This window comes from Mastigoproctus giganteus, chromosome 6, assembly GCF_048544385.1.
Source record: "Mastigoproctus giganteus isolate SK-2022 chromosome 6, ASM4854438v1, whole genome shotgun sequence".
Classification (NCBI taxonomy): Eukaryota; Metazoa; Arthropoda; class Arachnida; order Uropygi; family Thelyphonidae; genus Mastigoproctus; species Mastigoproctus giganteus.
Genome location: NC_143580.1, coordinates 129,917,056 through 129,938,778, shown reverse-complemented (window position 1 = coordinate 129,938,778; position 21,723 = coordinate 129,917,056). Strand labels below are relative to the sequence as shown.

Genomic DNA, 21,723 nt, shown 5'->3' with positions numbered 1-21,723 from the left:
GTTAGTTGCTACACGACTGTGGCATTACACTACTGTCAAAATGTTTTATGTATACTACATACTATTAATTTATAACATACTATTAACAACAAAGATGACCATTACTGTGAGAGTTATTCATTCACTCAAAAATAGATGAAGCAGTGGAGGAAGTTGTTTTTCTGGCTATTAGAAGTCTCAATTGTGAATTGTTTACAATTTTATCTTGATGAGGATGGGGGGAGTCCATCTCAAAAACACTTTCATCACAAGCAGTTTCAAAAGAAGTTGCTTGTTCAGTTAAGTAGGATATGTCTGAAATAAGAATGTCCTTTCTAGAAAAGGACCATCAATTTAAGATGCCAAAGAAAGATTGAATGGCTGTCCTCATCGTGATGAAACCAGAAAATTCTAGTAAGAAAAAAGACTGTGCAGTATGTAGTGACAGAAGGGTTAGCAGTGGAAGAAAACACAATTTTGTATCATGAGATATGCTTCAGAAAACCAAGATTGCATCCAGGTGAATGTTTAAAGAAATACCATACACTAAAATCATATAAATAACAAATATTTAAAATGTCTCAAATGTTTTATCAATCACTTCTATTATAACTCTCTAAACTGAAATATAATATTTGAGTTTGAAGAGCTCATATTCAGTATTCTTCTCCCCATGTTTGACTAGAACAGGAAGCCAACAGAAATAATGCTGGACTGCAAAGAATTAATATATCTGTGCCTGCTAGAGTGTTCCGCATTTAAACTGTGAAAAATTGACATCAGCATTACAGATTTGCAATTCCATCACATTTTACTAATTTTTGAAGCCTTCTTAATTTATACATTTTTTGTTACTTAGATAATACTTCAATCCATGAGTTTTGATTGATTTCTTTAAAAAAAACTGTTTATAGTAATCCAAGTTTATTGAGATTTAATAATTAAATCTATAAATAATTAAAATCATGAGTATGGCAGTGAGTATAAAGAGATGTGGAAGAATAATCATGTCTTTCTTTCCACTGAATTGGCCACTCATATTTGCACCTCTATCAATGGATTAGCAGGAACCTCCATAGCCAGGTGGGCAGGAGCAGCAGTGCGCAGCACACGCTTCTTGATTAGACCGGGGTTCGAGCCCATGACCACCAAATACAGAGGATGCAAAAAGGTCAGGGAATTACCACTGCATATCCCCGGAGCAATATGGCCTTAGTTGCTAATGCTCCTAAAAACCAAACAACAACAACAAATGGATTAGCTAACCATCCATTTTAAATCTACATGAAAATAATCCATTGCTGATTTAATAATATCATACTATGTTTTACTGGTACCATGAGTAACAGGCATCATTTTTAAAAATCTCTCTTTAATAACTCCATCAAAAACATGTTTTACACATATACAAAGTTGGTCTAAAGCAATTATATCATAAGTGGGGTCAACTTCTAAAAAAATTTTGGGCATCAATCTACCAATTATATATATCATTTTAGTCAGTGTATTTTTGGATAAGAACATTACCAATCATCCTACAGAATTATTTGGATATGGATTTTAAACATCATTGTTTGCTAAATGCATCTAAAATAGGATCATACTTTGCAGTAACTTTAACAATGGCTAACAAAACTAGTTTAGCAAAATTGTTAGTTTTTTCATTCTTTGTGTCATCTTTTGCTAACTCATCATCATCTACAAGATGATATTCAGTTTCACACATCTATGTCCACAAAAATGGAACTGACTGTTTACTTAAAATTATAGAAATAACATGTTCTAAAATTTGTCTGTTATCACTATTTCAAATTATTCACACTGCTGTCCTATAACAGTAACAGTACTTTATATGTTTGATTAAATTAATTTTTTTTCCCTTAATTTATTCAAACTACCCATTTCCACAACACCACATGGAAATTTGTTCCAAAAATCATCTACCCTCTGGCTGAAAGCATATTTCTGTACATCTATCTTGCAATCATCCCTTTCCAATTTAAATTTATGTTCCCTTGTTTATGTCATCCAAGGAAGACCAATGATGCCATCAGCTCTAAAATTATAAACACTTCAATCACGTCTCCTTGCAGATAGATAGTTTCAATATGATGCAATTTACAAAATTGGTCTTTATTGGTAAGAGAAAAAAATCTTGCATAAGAGAAAAGATTACACATAACAGAGAACTAAGTGATTATGCAACATTTCTATTTTTCAAGATAAGACTAGCAAAGCTCTTGGCCAATTCGTTAATCAAAATAAGCAGATATTTGCAAAGTTTAAAAAAAAAAATCCAGTTGTAATGTAGTTATTGTTTTTTAATGAAAATAAAAAGACAGAAAAAAACTGAGTTTTTGCGGAACGATGAGAAACTGTTTGTCACCAACTATATCAAGACGGTGAAACAGAGAATGGGTCATAATGATTAAAAAGGGCAGGCAGACTCTCGATCATAAATCTGGAGATTGGCAGTTAACAGTACAGATGGTCTGCAAGAGTAGCTCATGGTGTCTTGTCAATGAAATACAGGAATTTTTCTAGCAGGGATAAGGAGGTGATTATCCCCTTGTTTAAGGCAATGGTCAGACTGCACCTTGAGTACTGTATACAGGTCTGGAGGCCTCATTTTAAGAAGGATATAGAGCTGCTGGAACAAGTACAGAGAAGGGCAACAAGATTAGTGAAGGGAACAATGGGTTGCTCTTACGAAGAAAGGCTTAAGTTTTGCAAATTACAGTGTCTGGAGGCTAGGCACCTGCGAGGTGATCTGATTGAGGTGTATAAAGCCTTGAGTGGTTTGAGCATGCCCAATGCTGACAGAATTCTTCCTCTTGCTCAGAATAATCGTCTGAGAAGGCATAAATTCAAATTGAGGAAAGATAGTTGTAGGATAGATGTGTGAAGGTTTTAGCCAGCAGGTGGTTGATTGCTGGAACAAATTTCCATCTGTCATTGTAGAAGTTGATAGCTTAAACAGATTCAAGGCAGAACTAGACAAACATTTAGAGCAAGTGAAATGAGAAAGTTTTTTTTTTTTTTTTTTTGACTGTGCTATATAAGCTTGCTTTCTTGCATCATGTGCCTTTACTAATGCTAATAACAAAAGCATTAGTTCATGAAGACTGGTCTCCTACCACTCAAACATTTCTCTTTATCCATAACAGAACTTATCCAATAATTTGTTGTAATCATATCTAAGACAGAGATTTATCAAGGCAATATGCAGTCCCTCACTGACATGATGGAAAGCAAAAATAATAAATTGCTGCAAAACTAAAAATCTCTAAAAATAAAAATTCGGGTAATTATCTCTATGAAAGAGATTTATCAAGGTAATAATAATATGTAGTCCCTCACTGACGTGATGGAATGCAAAAATAAAAAATCACTGTAACACTAAAAACCTCTAAAAACAAAAATTAGTTTTCTCAAAATTTCAATTGTGTTGTCAAAAAACCAGTTTGCCATCCACGGTCTTGACCACAGAGGGGATACTGGTGGCATGCATTGTAAATGTATGAAAAAATGGTTACCTATAAATAATTTACATTAGAGAGAAAAAAAAAAAGGAACTTTTTTTTTTATTTAAAAACATTTGCTTTATGATCTCTTTGCTGACTCTGGTGGTGAAAACCAGGGCTGTGGAGCCAGAGGTTTCTATGGAGCCGGAGCCAGTAAAAAAAAAACTGGCTCTTTGGCTCCAACTAATTTGGTCAGTCATAATCATGAGGGTTGCCACATATGTTATATGCTTTGATGCTTCATTGGTGTAGTTTCATTTCCCTGTTCTTTTTGTTTATATATATATATATTTTTAATGTCTAAACCAGTGAGTGGTTTTCGAATAACGCACATTTTATTTTTTCAGAAATGTCAAATGTGTGGAAGCCCTGTAAAATGAACAAAGTATCTAGAACGAAGTCTAATGTATTTGAATGCTTTATGGTCAATGAAGATGATAAACAATATATTTGCATAGGCCAAGTGAATGACACTGAAAGCGAGATTTTGACTTGTGGAGCAAAAATTAGTAAAATTTTGACCAATAAAATCAGTGTTTCAACATATGCCCAACATACAAGCCTTCATCGCTAGTGAAAGGCATTCTGCAAGAGTTTGAAATAAGAAAAGAGCATGTATTGTGCTTGGTGACTGATAAGGCCTCCAACATGTCAAGTACCATTGAGAAGTTAAATAAAGACCGAGAGAGAGAGAGAGAGAGAGAGAGAGAGAGAGAGAGAGCGAGAGAGAGTGAGAGCGAGAGAGAGAGAGAGCGAGAGAGAGAGAGAGCGAGAGCGAGAGCGAGAGCGAGAGAGAGCGAGAGAGAGAGCGAGAGAGAGCGAGAGAGAGAGCGAGAGAGAGAGAGAGAGGAGGTGATTCAAAAACAGATGATGAAAGTGAAAGAGATGAATCAAGTGGTGAGACTCCAGAATTAGAACCTGATGATGACGTAGAAGCAGAACTGGATTTAAATGACATCATGGATGAAATTTCAAGACTCTCAAGAGTCCAGCACATGTGTTGTGGTGTTCATACTTTACAGCTGGCAATTCGTGATGGCTTAAGAAATAAACATGCAACAGCTCTTGTAAGCAAGGTGAGACAGATTGTACTAGCTGCTAGAAAGCCAAAAATAGAAGCAATAATTAAACAGCATGCTGGAAAAGTAACAATTTTGTATCAAGCTACTAGGTGAGGTAGCACATATATAATGGCGGACCGCTTACTGGAACTAAAACTCGTGGCATGGACGGGTTCTGGTAAGCAGCCTTCCTGGTGATCGCTGCTTCTTGGTAGCTAAATGGACAGAAACAACTAAACAACACACACACACTACGCAAACATAGCACTACACTCATTTCTGGACATTGTACAGAGTTTTATATATCATCACAGAAAGCCATGGCTGAGATGAACTACGTTTGGGGGCTACCTTACATAAGACACAACACATGTCCACATATCCTTATACATACTTATCCACATTGACAGGGCCAACCCTGAACTAACACTAACAGAAGTACTGTGGGACCAGGTGCAGAAACTTAAAAACTTGCTTTACCAACCACATACTACTACAAAGAAAATTCAAGGTGAAGACTTGACTCCTAGTCAGTTCATAAATGAATGGAAGCCTCTGATATATGGTCCCATAGCTGAAGGTGTCATGACCTCCATGGAAGTTGAGAAAAAAACTTTACTGGGAAATGATGTAACATTAGCTAGAGTTTATATGTTGCTCTCAAGTACAGATGTTTATTAACAGATGGACAACAAAGCAAAGTAAAGAAAGCTTTATGTGATATAGCACTCAGAATAAGAAACCCTCAAGAATGCCCAGCCCCAGAAGATGAAATACAAAGCAATCCATCATCATCTAATACTAATTCTGAAGATGAGTCTGAATTTGAAAAGATTATTGACAAACCGCATAGCTCAAAAGACTGTTGACTGGAATTAGAAAAAGGCATACCACGTTACTCCTATTAGTAGGTTGACTAAATTCAAGTCAGAAGTGTGTCCCTCACGGAAGTTAAAAAAAATGATCGTCAATCAAAGATGTCAGTAAAAGATGCAATTCATCATCATGGCTCGATGTTGGTGCATAAATCATTATAATCTTTAGCTTGTACCTCTTAGAAATCATGAGTATTAGTCTTGACACCCTTGGTGATGTACTTTTGAATTCCAAAATGTTGTTTTTAAAATCTTTATGGACCAGAAACCTAACTCCACCTTCACTCCTTTCACTGTTTCCATTGGTGTACAGCAGATTTCCACTTGATAAACTTATAAGTGATTCATTTCTTCTTCTTGTTTCAGCCAAACCGATGATATTCCAATTCACATTTTCTAATTCCTTTTCCAGCTCTAATATCCTGTCTTCACCGATGAGTGATCGCACGTTATAACAGGCCAAGTTCAATTTCCGTGCATGGCAGCCTGGTCATACCCAGAGATTCTTAGCACCCTCTGCTTCCACTCTGATCCTCTCGCTGCCGTAAGAGGGAGAGTGAAAGCTGCTGGGGACTGAGGGCCATTTGTATTGTTGTGCTCTCATTGCTGGAGGGTTTGGTCTTTTTCCTCTTCACGCTGACCAGGCGTCTTGAAGAGAACCACTCTACACGTTCGTTGCCACCTAAGTGACGTAACAGGGCTTACCATCGAGAAGGTGTGCATGAGTGGATTTTAGGGAGGCAGGCCAACCGGACTTCTCCTAAATCTTCTGTAATAGAGAGATATTGGATCCATCAGTGTTTTAGGCTGAGTGTCTGATAACACACAGGATACCTGTTCCCCTCTAAGCCCAAAAAAAAAACATGCAAATTAACTTTAATTCCCTTAAAACTGAATTTTCAAATTTTTAATTATGTATAGCAGTTTGTTCTTAAGAACAAGATTGCCTCAAGCAAGTCCTCTTTCATTGATGCTTTCAAATCTGATTTAATGATTTTTGGAGCTGAAAATAAATGCTGTACACTGGCCAGAGTAGGGGGGGGGGGCAATGCAAATATCAGTTGTGCAATATCTCGTATGATTTTAGGTTTTTGATTATGATTTTACTTTGAAATAAAAGAGGAGGAGAAAAAGCAGTATATACTGGCACTTAAGAACAAGTTTGAGCTTCTGCAGACTGCTCAGGACCAAGATATCGACGAGCAATATTACAACTTTCTGAAAGTGATAAAGCCCAAGAAACCTATAGGGAAACAGAAATTCAAAGAAGAAAAAATTAGTCAAGAAACACTTGTCATGATGAACCAAAGACGACAAATGAAGAGCAAGAAAAACACTGACAGGGAGAAAATTGAGTATACTGAGTTATGCAAAGCCATTAGAAAGAGACTCAGAGAGGACATAAGAAGATTTAACACAAGAAAAGTAGAACAAGCATTAAGGGAAAACAAAGGATTTAAATCAGCAGCCATGAGCAGTAATACAGAAAGACAAATGATACTGAAACTGAAGAATAACGATGGTGTACTTATAAACAGCAGAGAAGGCATAATTCAAATAGCAGAAGACTACTATAGAGAATTATACAAGGAGCGAGGGAATAATACCAGCAGTGGGGAACATGGATTGCAAAGTAGCAACACATACGACATACCCGATATTCTTCCTGATGAGGTAGAACATGCATTGAAGAACATGAAGAATCGGAAAGCCCCGGGGGAAGATGAAGTTACTGTAGAGTTGTTAAAATTGGGAGGAAGAGACATAATACAAAAACTGGCAAGGCTCTTTACAAAGTGCATTAGAAAAGTGTGATGCCTAAGCAGTGGAATAATGCAATCTTAGTTTTGCTGCATAAGAAAGGAGATAAATCAGAAATTGGAAATTATAGACCAATTAGCTTGTTATCCCATATCTACAAGTTGTTCACAAGGGTCATTACTAACAGATTAGAAAGAATACTTGATGAGAATCAACCGAAAGAGCAAGCTGGCTTTAGGACAGGATTCTCAACTATGGATCACCTTCACGTAATATCACAGCTAATGGAGAAAGCCAATAAATATAAAACACCATTATGCCTGGCATTTGTGGATTATGAAAAGGCATTTGACTCCATACAGCATAAGGCAATGTTTCGGGCATTGGAAAGACAAGGCATAGATACTCCATATATTATGATTTTGAAGAAAATATATGAGGGTGCTACATCCTTTATTAGACTAGACAAAGACAGCAGCAAATTTAAAATCGAGAAAGGAGTTCGACAAGGAGACACAATATCTCCGAAGCTGTTTACTGCTGCCCTTGAGGAAGCTTTCAGAAGATTAGACTGGTCGCAGAAAGGAGTCAATGTGAATGGAGAGTACCTAAACCATTTACGATTTGCAGATGACATTGTGGTCATAAGCCACGATCCCAAAGAATTAGAGGAAAATCTTAATCAGTTATGCACAGTTAGTAAGGATTTTGGACTAAAGATGAATATGGCTAAAACAAAAGTAATGAACAAGTATGCCACGGAAAGGGAAATAATGATTGAAGTAGCAGTAATTGAAAAGGTGGAGTCATATACTTATCTGGGACAAGTTATTAGCTGTAATAATGATAAATGGCTGGAAGTCAAGAGAAGAATAAATTTTGGATGGATAGCATTCAGGAAATATAGTCACATACTGAAGAGCAATATCCCAGTTTGTCTGAAACGTAAAATAATGAATAAATGTATACTCCCCACCATGACTTATGGAAGTGAAACTTGGGCACTCACCAAAAGAATGGAAGAGAAGCTAAGAACTACACAACGAAGAATGGAATGAATTATATTGGGAATCAGACTGTTAGATAAGAAGAGAAACACATGGATTAGGCAGCAAACTCAAGTAAAGGACATTCTGATCAAAACTAAAGAACTAAAATGGTCTTGGGCAGGACACATAGCTCGAAGACATGATGACAGATGGACTAAGAAAATAACAGAATGGTACCCAAGAGGAGCTAGAAGAAAACCTGAAAGACAAAGGCGGAGATGGATAGATGAAATTCATGAGTTTTTGAGTAGTAAATGGATGGCCAGTGCTCAAAACATAAGGAACTGGAAAGTTCTGGAGAGGCCTTCATCCTGCAGTGGATTGAAAATGGCTGATGATGATGATGATGATGATGATGATGATGGTTGCATGTTTTTATATGGCAAATATTAAGTCAATGTTTTTTCCTATAATGCAATAAGTCATTTTCAATTCTTAATTCATTCATTTTTGTTCCTTTTGTTCATTAAATTAAAGGTCAAATTAACTGTGTATTTTTAGCCTATAATGTAAAGTTCATTCCAAGAGTGTTTTCATTTGTCAGTTGGCATGATCATTGCTCAGTTCAAAACCAAATCAAGATTTTGATAAATTAATGGAGCTGGAGATGGAACCACAAAATTTCATTCCGGCTCCACAGCCCTGGAGAAAATGAAGTGTATTCCTCTACGGCACATAAATATTGTTATATTTTTGTTTAAGATCATTTTTGACATGTACGGAGCAAATGTTCTCTATTCTAGACCAGGCTGGGCCAAATTTTACCTGTGTGCAATTCATGGTTTCCTGTCGACCAGTGTGTGCTTTAATTTAACCTTCTGGTACTTTTAGGACTGTTTTTATGTCACCCCAAACAATCATAAGCCCCCACTAAACACCAACAATAACAAAATCAGCAGTAGCAAATTTCACAAGTAAGAGACAAAATTTGGCCTTTCTTATTTATTTTTAGAAAACTAAAGTATTTTAAACTGAGCTGCAAAAAGCAATGTTACCTGCACAAATGCTTTTATACTTGAATACTCCTGTGTTCCAAGTTTTAGAAGTTGAGATACCTGAGGAGAATGTTCTAAAGGCAGTCCCAGTTTGGCAATTTGACCTACACTCATGATCTGCCCTTGCATCACTTTGCTGATTTGGCCAGGTCGCACACCCACCCTTTCTCGATAAAAGATATACTGCAACTTTACTGTGAAAATCTTACCATAGGCATCGTACTGCTGGGCACCAATTTCAGAAAGTGAATAGCATGCCTATTTATAAAAAATATATATATATAAAAATTGTAACAAAGCTGTGGAAGATAGTTTTAATTCACAATAGAAAACATTTTTAACTCTTATAGTCCTCCATTTTTTAAGCCTACTTTTAATAGACTAATTAAATATATAAAAGTAATATCATATGTATCTTTCATTTCATCAGAATAATGTGTGATGCAATCCAGTGTAAAGTAAATCCAAGTGTCTTAACATGTCATCATAAAAACACTTGTTTACAGGTTAGTCTGTGTGTTGCAATGTTGAAAAAATCCAGTACATGTCGAGGAAAGAAACCTCGTCCTTCTGAGAATGGAGAAAATAGATTTGAATGAGGCTTTTAAGAAATTAGTATTATATGATGTAAGGAAGCAAATCTTATATACAGAACAAGTAAAAAATAAATAAATAAAAAAATAAATACACCACTTCATTTGCCTATCTGCTTCTAATAACTTCCACAACATAAGTAGAAGTTTGTTCCAATAATCCATTACTCCCTGGCAGAATGCAAATTTCCATCCTTTATCATTTAAATTTATGATCCTGGTGTGTCTTATTTGACTTTGAAAAGATTCAAGTTGCTTAACCTTAATGCGGTGATTATCCATTGGATTTATCATGTAATGAAACAATCATCCAATATGAATAATTCAAGGTTCGTTTATTAAATGCTTGTAACCTTACTAAATTTGATATAAAGGTGGCATTTCAGGACCCTTGCCAGATCCTATCATCAGATCAATACATGAGCTTACAACTGCTCCTCACTTCATGGCTGTCACACTAAGACTGAGGTACGTTATGACTGCTACCTAACTATTTTACAGCCTTATACATTTCAATTATATTGCCGTGTGGATGCCCAGTTTCCAGAAGCTGCAATTTATAGATTCCCCTATCTTTCTTGTTAAGAATATTCTTTTATGCACCCGACTAAGCTCTTCCTCCCCCCTTTTTTTAAGGAATGAAACAGACCTTTCCACTATATCCTCGCTAAAATTGCAAATGTGGCCTTATATAAAGGGATAATCAACTCTTAAACCCTGCTGTTAACTATATATCACTGACAGTCTGCTAGGAAAGCTCACTGTAATGAGCTTTCCTAGCAGACTGATTTCACTGCACTGCTGAGGACTTCATGTCACACCGTGCATTACCCCTAAGCCTTTACCATGTGAACTACTTTGTGTTTAGTGCTAACAAATGCTGTTATTCCAGTGTTACTGCTACCCAATACAGTACTTTACAATTATCAATGTTAAACCTCAATTACCATTTTTCAGCATCTGTTTAGTTTAGTTACCATCTTAAGTAGCATAATCCTGATCTGGTCTAATAAAAAATTTAAACATTTGGTCTAATGCAAATAATAAAATCTATATGCTATTAAAGTTAGAATACTGGATAATTCAATGGGTCAACTTTAAAAGCAGGATACCCAAAACAGAATCACATAGCATGTATACAATATCATTTATCATTTACTGTCATTATTTATTTAAGAACAATACCTCATTATAGCCAAGCCAAAGGTATTTGCATAAATGAAATGATAATGATAACAAATTAAGTGATACTGATAACACATGAACCACAGCAAACTACGGGACTCTTAACAGAAAAACTGGTTTGCTGCTACCGCAATTTCTCCCTGCATTCTCAGTAAACAGACTGCGCGTGTTATCGGTAGCAGCAGTAGAAGTCGAAAAGGATATACTGATTGACAAATAGCCGTGACAGACGACAACATCATAGAGTCGAGTGATTGACTGACATTATGATACGTGTATATATATATATATATATATATATATATAATGAATCTTTCTTTCTTTTCCTATTGTTTCTTAACCTAACCTTTAAGGTTAGGTTAAGAAACAATAGGAAATAATAGAAAAATAAAATAAATAATAACCTTAAGGGTTAGGTTAGGAAATATAACAAAATCGTTTACTATTATTTCCTAACCTATCATTTAAGGTCAGATTATGAAATAAAACAAAAATAGAGAAACTTTTCCTTTTTTCCTAACCTATCCTTTAAGATTAGGTTAGGAAACAACCTTAAAAACACACAAAGAAATCAGTAATATAGTTTTTAATAGTGAAAACACTCATAAATTCCAATAATCTGCTTTTAATAATGAGAAAAAACTAATCATTATATCATCTGTCATGCCTATGTGTCAATCAATACATTGTTCTCGACTTCTACTGCCATTACCGATAACACGGAGCGTCTGTTTACCAAGAATGCAGGGAGAAACTGCGGTAGCGGTGAACCAGTTTGTCTGGTAAGTTTCCCGTAGTTTGCGGCGGTTCTCGTGTTGGCTTTCTTCACCTTAGCTCATATTTCACATGAACACTTACCCATTTCATATGATAACAAGTCTGCAAAAGTAAAAAGTTTGATCCTTTTAACTAAAATATTTTTTCTGTACACCATGTCATGAATCCAGATATCAGCACCAAGACCAAAGCAGGTGGCTAGCTTGACAGAGTTGCTGATGAATGAAGAATAAAATCTGTTTCTTCTGAAGAGACAATAATTAAAGAGGTCTTGGGTGGAATTTGACACTGAAAGTGCCAAATATCAAGGAGGACCCTTTGGTCAATGATAAGAGTTACAAAATATTGAACAGCTACATATTGCTAACAAACAGTAATGGGCACTATTTCAAATTGGTGGTAGAGCTGATGTCAAAATGACACAATAAGGATGTCCAAGTTTGGCTTGAGAAATTTATCATATTGTCCGAATATTCTCCATGATGAGAAAATATCTGGCTGACATAATAGGCTGAAGGTTAGGATTATGAATGAAAGTGAAGTTGTACTTTATAAACCAGGAAGTCTATTCCACAAACCAACTGCCCGCTGGCTAAAGGCAAATTTCTGCACATCTATCCGACATCCGACCTTCCTCAATTTGAATTTATGCCCTCTCAGGTGATTATTCTGAGCAAGAGGAAGAATCCCATCAGCATTGAGCATGCTGAAGCCATTCAAAGCCTTATACACCTCTATCAGATCACCTCGCCGATGCCTAGTCTCCAGACTCTGTAATTTGCAAAACTTAAGCCTTTCTTCGTAAGAGCAACCCTTTGTTCCATTCACTAATCTTGTTGCCCTCCTCTGTACTCAGTTTACGAGATGCATTCAAAAAGTTGTCAAACACATACTCTACATTTAGGTATAAATTAGCATAGTAATAAGACATAGTCTTAGTAGTATCTGTACAAAATTTAAGGCATATAACTTATTCTGTTTCTTTTGGCAGGTGTAATTCTGAAGTTTGGTGACAACCAAGCCAAAAATGGAAAAATTTGAGCAGAGAGCACTTATAAAATTCCTAAGAAAAGAGAACGTAGAATAGAATAAAATAGAGTATACTGAAACCATTATATTTGAACAATGTATATGGTGAATCTACTCCAACAGGGCATACAATTTGGAAACGGTTTATTAAATTTAAGCATAGCTGGGAGAGCGTCAAAGATGACCCAAGGAGTGGACGTGTGTGTGTGGGGGGGGGAGCCCTAGGCATACACCTATCTCCACCTAGAACTCCTGTTTGAAACAGTAATATTGCTAAAGGAGCATGACATGAAAGAGGTGAAGAATGAGTGGATGGCCAGCAACAGCCCAAAATGAGGAAATGGTCAACAAGGTGCATAAATTAGTTATGGAAGACTAAAATGAACACTTCACAGATAGCCAACAAAATAAAGATTAGCCCTCGATCAGCACATACCATCCTAGATGAGCAGCTACACATTACAAAACTGTCTTCCTCATGGGTTTCAAAAGTACTCAGTGACAGTCAAAGAGGCAAAGGTGAACATCGCCAGTTGTCTTTTGGCGCATGCCACCACAAATGAAGAAGTTTTCTTGCCCGAATTGTTATTGCTGATAAATTTTGGGTTCACTACTTTGATCCCAAATCTAAATTTGCCACCATGCAGTGGAAACATGTTGGGTGATCCATTCCACAAAAATTCGAAGTGCAATATTCAGCGAAAGATTCTGTTGACAGTCTTCTGGGATTGTTTGTGAGTACTGCTCACTGATTTCCTTGAAAAGTGGTAAAACTATAATGGGGATGCCTGACAGCACAAAGGTCACGGGTTCAAATCCCACTCGGGCTTGAATCAGAATAAAATGCAAAAGCTTTAGGAGGTGGATTATGGCCACAAAACCCGATGCACCAACAACTAACAACAACAACAACAAAAAAAAAAAAAACTTTAGCCACCTGGCTAGCGAGGTCGGCTCCAAAATTCATGAGTTTGGGATTACAGGAACTATATGTTTGACAAAATCTTTTGATTGTCCCTCATATATAGTAGCCTCCCATGATGGACCATATCAAAAGTTTAATAAATTCTATATGTATATAATGTCAAAATTGTTACTTGTGTCCAACTGTTTAATGACTACATCACAGTAATTTACCTGAAGAGGTCAGGCATAACCTGACCTCCTTTCAACAAACCCATGTTGGGATCTATTTAAGATTCCATTTTTGTGCAGATGGTCCTGACTCCATGATCTACCTTCTTCTTAGCACCACTTTGTGGCTTGGGGAGACATCAGCACTTCTCCAGTTCAAAGAAATCTTCCCAGACTTCAATGCCATTCTCATTAATATTCTTGATACAGTCAGTCCTCGTATGGCACAATAGTTGTGTTCCTAGAAACCCTCGTGCAATGCAAAATCATGCAATATAAACAACAGGCCCTATGGGAAAAATAGGGTTAGGTGCCGAGCATCCAAGATTGAACACACATTTGTAACCAAAACATTACCAAACACAATAAATTATCGTAATAAAATACGTATTTTATTATATGTATTATAAAATACGTATTTAATTACGACTATTACGTAATAAAATATTGCTAATGCTTTTGCTTCTATTGTAAGCAAACTTGTTTTTGGTTTGATTTTCTATTGAAACAGATGACAGTCTTTCCATCTCTTCCAATTCTTTGTGTCTTAATCTAATGGATTTTAATTAAACTTTGAGTTGTTCCTGCTATGAAAGTTGTTTTTATTTTCTCTGCATTCTTTGTAATCCTCGGCGTTGCCTCATTAGGGCTGTAGCACATGCAATATCACATGGTCTTTCATTTCGCTCAAACCATTTCACAATTTCATATTTTTTCTCTATCGACAGAGGCGGACTGGCCATAAGCCTTACCGGGGAAACCCCGGTGGGCCGGTGTGATTGTGGCCATAAACACTAGTATGAGGCCACTACAAATTTTCCCAGGTAAGAATTTTTGACCTAGTTCGGCTCTGTTTATTGATATTGCTTTTCTTTTTATCTTTGAATCTGTAGTGTCTTCACCAGGATGCTTCCTTTTCACACCTTTTAAGTATTTTACTCATTTTTAGGGAATAAAGCTCAATTACAAAATGAGGAGGCATGGTTGATACACATAAACAAAGCTGCACGTGTGTAGCAACTGAATAAACAACACCGTAAATGCAGAGACACACTATGAACACCTCAATAGCTCACATTTTACTAAAGCACATTTTTGGGGGTTACTACCATAAAACAATAAAAACAATTTCCAGTTGCATTCCTGCTAGTGGAAGCAGTTATAAACTGGTAGTTAACTCGATCTAATTGCATTTGTGATAATACCGATAGCTGAAATTGTGTGGGTTTTTACGTTATTATGGTTAAATGTGTTTCTCCTTCACTGATATAAAAAACATAAATACATTTCCAGAATCTTCTCTTCATTCCTATCGTGTTGCGTTCAGTTGGGGTGATTCCGCATTCGATTGCCACTTCTTGTAAACACAAAGGCGAATCGTGCATAAGCAAATCTGGTTCGTGTTATATACGATATCGTTCCACTATTTATAAATCGTGTATGATCGAATTCATAGTGTAAACACATGTTATACGAGGACTGACTGTAGTTTGATCCACTCAAAAAGAAGCATTTTTAATTACACTTTTTAACTGCTGGCCCTTATTTTCAGTAGCTTTTCTCAAGGATGCTGAGATCATTATATCAACTTATTTCACAGTAATCAAATACCTTACCATTCTCCAGAATTTCGAGCCTGCTTTCAATTATAAATATTGATGAGAAATCTACTCAACTCATCTGCCATTTCATTTAGCTTTCCATGAACCTTCCATTACAATCAATTAAGAGACTTACTAGATTTATTCTTTTCATTCTTGGATTCATAAATGAGAACTTCTTATCCATATTAGCTCCCGATGCTTATGCTTTCTCATAATCAGCTTTTGCCCATCTTATCCCATTGGAGGTTTTGTTACATATTCTCTTATAATGCTTATACAAATTAGAATCATATTACTGTTTGTAAATGCTCCATGCTTAATAATCAAACTCTTAACTGCAACTCTAATAAATTCTGAGATTTCATAAGTATGGAATTTGACCACTGATACATACGAATACATTTGTGGCTTCAAGAAAAAATCCTTTGAACATTTTCCACGTCATATTCAGATCCAACACCGTACAGTAGTCACTCCAGTTCATCCAGTCCAGAAAATATCACATTCAATTACAGTCCCTTATGTTGAAATTGAATCTCTCACCTTTAAGAAGGTAAACTATTGCTGATGTGCTAGAAAATATTCAGACAAACAAATCTTTTATCTTCTACTACATACTTTCATTAGATAAAGTCCATTTTATGGTATTGTAGTCAGTGGTTTACCCCAATGTCAAGTTTTTGATATAGGCTCTCTAGTAAAAAACTAGATCTAAGATAATAGAGCCTCTGGGGCACTCTAAAAAATGCTGGGATAAGTAGCAATTTTCCAGTTTGTCAAAAACATATTACTACATAATGTATTTTGGATTAGGGATTCCAGACTATAAAAGGTAGGTCAAAGTCACCCGAACTAACACAGTCATATTTGCAAGCCCATTCAATCTGTTTGAAGATATTTCTGTCATACTCCTCAGAGTCATACAATCTCTAAGATACCCCGGCTATCATCTTCCTTTACTGCATCATCATTAGCTGCATCATAAATGGGGTATTTACCTCATAGATGATTCTTATCACCTTCAGGCAGCTTTTTATCAGAAGTATCACTCCTTTGTCCCTCCCTACCTCTCCATCACACATTAAAATTAATTTGTTTCAATACTTCTGGCAATACTTTATAGACAAATTAAAATTTTTAATTTATTTCTTTTGACAATTCTGATGTAACCATCATAGTTACTTGAAATGTTTTTTTCATGTGGTCTTCTGCTGCTGAAGGATTTTGCATCAATTATAATTTCCCTTTCAGTCTTGAAGGTTATAATGATTGCACACAAGCACTTTCAGTGTAGATGCAAATGTAGTTCTCTCTGATGCTACTGACCTCAGCCAATCTTGTGCCTACTTCCCTAATAAAGTTCAGACTGGTCTGGAAGAGAGTGATGGAATTACAGATGTCAATTTAGAACAACAGTACCTGTTGAAGTATAAAGAGTACAATGTGGATGTGTTCAAAGCTGCTAAGTGGATTTTCTTATTTATTGATTTGAAATAATTGTTTTACTATTGTTTTACCTTTGATTTAAATTTAGTAGTATAGTATTTTTTTGTGATTTTCTGATTAATTTGGTGTATTTATTCTTTACAAGGCCATGTAATTGCATAAAAAATCACAGTCAACTTCTGCGGGCATTGTATCCGTAGTAGCTTTCAAATTCTGCCGCTACTTTTTCTTATCAATATAGCAGATACTAGAAATATCTTCATGACTTGTAGCAGTGTAATCAGTATCAGCGAAGGATTATAAACTATTAATTTTAACACTACTTACATGTTTTAATAATCTAAATTGTCATGTATACCGTGACATACGACATTAATATTCGCAGAGCATTTAGAATCAGTGATTTGGCATAGATATATCGCAAATAGCTAGCACAAGAGTTCAAACCACATAGGTGGAAATAGATAATTAAATTTATTATCTATTATAACTGCTTAGATTTTACAAATGTAACGTTTTAACTTAATGCATATAACCACTTAGATTTTACAAACGTAATGTTCAGAGCCGGCCCGAGGCATGGGCGACCGGGGCAATTGCTCAGAGAACCCATGCTTGCTGGGGACCTGTGCTCACACAATACAAAATGGTTAATGAAGTAATTATTAATAATAAAATAGCAAATGCTTAAAAAAGCTGTACTCACCTTGAATAAATCTTTTCCAAACTTAATTCTGTACATGACAGGCTTAAATTTACCCTTGAAATTGGACTAAACAACCAGATCAATTTTCTCAACCTCACCATCTACATAACAGGCACAAAACTAAGTACAAAAATTTTCAGGAAAAACACACACATACCAGCAAATACTTACATTTCACTTCACATTACCCCCTTAACACTAAAAAAGCCGTCTTACACAACCAAATCTACAACGCTTTAAAATTTAGCTCTTCGCAAAATGACCTATACGACGAAATCCAATATCTCACTGATAAATTCATAGCCAGAGGTTACCCCCATCAACTTATCTTACAACTGCCATCGCCAAAAATAAAATTAATAACCCGATCACACATAACAATAACACAAACATCCACATCACAAGAGCAGAAATAGTCCTCCCCTATCACAGTGAACTAGTAAGACAGTTCCGCCATATATTCAACGATACTGATATCTCTCTCTCTCTCTTGTCTTTTCTGCTTACAATAAACTCAGATCTTTCTTCAGCACTTACAAAGAGACATATAAATATCCTATCAGCGATCTTAATAATATAATATACCTTATCATTGCCAACCAAACTGCGACACCTGTTACATTGGAAGCATTACTACAAAATATGGCTCATCCAAAACCTCTAATACCCATGCATACTACCACCACTACAGTCTTACGACTAACCAAACCGTTACAGAACTCACAACTCACGCTCAAACCCATAACCATACCCCTCTCATCGATTCTGCCATTTCTATTATTAAACTCAAATCCAGCTATAGGATTCTTCAATATGAAGCACTAGCCATTGAGTGGTATCGACACCATTCCAATCTTAAAGTCTTAAACACTAAACTTCCCTTCAATCTTTTACCGATTTGGAACCTCTCGCGGTTGAGGTTACCACATGTCAAAAAGTGCATCACGAGAGCAGAAATAATTTCTTAAATATCGCGCGCGTTCTCTACCCACTCAATTGCCAACTGAAGACGTTGTAACCCAACGAAAGTCCTCGTAATCACTATTGGCCCACTACATTATTTATTTAATTTCAACTATTTTTCCCTACTTTAATGAAAACCAAGGATTAATGTGTACACCCTGCTTCCTTGCACTTATTCTAATTTCCGAAATAACACTTTTTTTTTTTTTTTTTTTTTGTCCCTCCCTTAGTCTATTTAACTCAACTATTCATCCTAAATATTAACCAACCCTTTTTAATTAAACCATGCAGATTTATTCCAGGTGAGTACAGCATTTTTAAGCATTTGTTATTTTATTATTAGTCCATCTACAAGGTATTTTAAGGTATCTAATGCCTTGCATTGAAGTAATTATTATAAATTAAACAATTTTGCACAAAATCAACAAGAAATGAAAGAACTGTTTCGTGTAGCGGTCTCTGATTGGTCGATGTGTCGGCTATGTGGTAATTGCTAATTGGTGCTTACTGACACGTGACCAATGCCCTGATTGGTCTATACTTGTCATGCGTCAGCTCAGTTGATGGTGTCTTTTGAAGAATATTTTGTGTCTTAAACAACTCCTCCAAAGTGGCTTAAGTTTTTGTGTTTGGTTTACTAAATACCTGTCTTTCGTTATTTATTCATAGTGCTTATTTAAATTTTCTCTTGTGCCAGTGTGGCTCCTCTTATGACTGTTGCCTTGTTCCCCTTATACTCCAAATATAGATTGCCATAATTTGGTATATTAAAGTGTTATTTTAGGTTTATGTTTAATAAAGTATTTAATTTGTGAATGACTATACCAAGAGTGTGACGATCAAAAAAGCATTTGCACGAGATTTAATAATATTATTGAATATGTTATATGAAGAAAAGTTTTTTTGTATTTACAGTAAAAAGGGCAAGTGAGATAGAGACCAGAATCGTAAATATCCTGGTGGATCTGAAAAAAGAAACAGCATCTAAATTGCAAAATGCAATACTGAAATCTGTTACTATATCAAATTTGGAAACTCCGAGCAATGAGAAAACTCAGTGTCAAGATTATGCCAACGACGTCAATGGTAGCAGTTACTAGTGAAGAAGAAATAGGAGATCAAGAAATAAAAGAACACAAGAGAGAAAAAGAAATAGGAGGTCAAGAAATAAAAGAACGCAATGAAGCACAAGATAAAAATGAAGCTTCTGAAGCTCATTCTGGTGTTGGTGTCGATGAAAATTTTGCTGTTGAAGGTCCAGCAACTTGGCCAAAATATATAATATCCGAAGAAATGAGAACATTAATTACATTAAGAACATTTTTTAATTATCTCATTTAATGTTCTCATTAAATGAGATAATTAAAAAAGGACCAGTTCGATTAAAAGCTGATAATTTTCCACAAAATAGCAATGGAAGAAGCTTTTCCAAGTACTATGAAATTCAACAATGATGGTGGTTAATATACTCGTCAAGTTCGGACAGCATATGGTGCTTTGCTTGTAAACTCTTTTCCTATTCAGAAATCGCTTTTTGTAGCAAAGAATTTAATGATTGGTCTCACCTACATCCAAGAATTCCAGAATGTAACAGTAACCAGTTCATCACAAATGTATCAATAGTTTAATCGAAAGGGAACTAAATTTAATTAAGGGAACAACTAGATGTGAGAAGTGAAGAATTTATAAAATAGAAGACGGAAAAAATTCCGTCAAGTATTTGCCAGGATTATTGGAGGAATTATCTACTTGGCAAAGCACAATTTAGCATTAAGAGGAACAAGTGACAAACTTTTCACCCCCAGTAATGGACATTTCCTTGACCTCATGGAACTGATTTCCAAATCCGATCCAGTTTTAAAAAAACCACATAAATAATTACTTAGAAAGACAAAGCACTGACTACAAAAAAAAATTACATATTTTTCCCATAGAATACAAGATAAATTAATTGAGCTAATTGGTTTAAAATTAAAGCAGAACTATTGTAGACATGAGAAACTCATCTAAATACTATTCTGTTTTATTTTACTTGACTGTACTCCGGACATAAGTCAACAAGAACAGTTATTGGTTGTATTCAGGTTTGTGTATATCAAAGATGCTAAAGTTGACATTTTTGTGAAAATCTTGTCACATTTTTAACTGTTAACAATACAACTGGAAAGGGTTTATTCAATAGATTGAAGTCATTATTAAAAGAATTATGCATACCAACTGAAAATTGTCGAGGACAAGGATACGATAATGGGTGAAACATGAAAGGTATCAATGAAGGAGTTCAGGCACGGTTTTTGAAGGAAAACCCTAAAGCAATATATACACCCTGTGCATGTCACAATATAAACCTTGTTTTGGGTGATATTGTCAAATCTTCCGAACTTGGAGTAAAATTTTTCAAGACAACGACAACGAATATATACTTTATTTTCATCACCGATATCATGTTGGGATCTATTGAAAAAACACGTAATGCAGTATACACCAAAACCTTTGTCAGACTAGATGGGAGTGTCATATGAATAGCGATAAAGCTATACGGCTTCACCTGGTAGAATTTTTTTCAGCATTGAATGAAATAAAAGAAAAAGTTTCCGACAATGATCTAAAAGTAGAAATCAGGAGCATTGAGAGACATATGCACAAATATGAATATATTTTAAGTCTTTTAATTTAGTATGAATTACCTCACAAAAGTTAATTTCGTTAGTAAATTGTTGCAAAGTTCAACAAAGCATATAGTGAGGCATTTGGAAGAGTTAATTAATTTATTTCAAAAGTATAGGGGAAATGGATACGTCGCTTGTTTAGCAACAACTAAATAGTTATGTGAGGAACTAAATATTGATATCTCCTTCAAGGAGCGGCGTAGTGGTTGAAAAAGATGTTTTTGATTATGAAGGTAGAGGATGATCCCATATTGAACCCAGAAGAAATTTACAAAATCAATTTCTTTTCATTAATTGTTGATGCTGCTGTAGTATCATTTGAAAAACATTTTAAATTGTATAAAGAACAAGAAGATATCTTTGGTTTTTTGTA

At 35.4% G+C, this 21,723-nt stretch overlaps 1 protein-coding gene across 1 annotated transcript in view; it reads right to left on the bottom strand.

The window, feature by feature from the left end:
• Positions 1-21,723, bottom strand: part of LOC150084576 (uncharacterized) — a 434,502-nt gene that overhangs the window by 197,149 nt on the left and 215,630 nt on the right. The window contains exon 3 of the mRNA XM_090376289.1: positions 9,245-9,502. Coding sequence (XP_090232415.1) covers positions 9,245-9,502 — 258 coding nt within the window. The remainder of the gene's footprint in view (positions 1-9,244; positions 9,503-21,723) is intronic.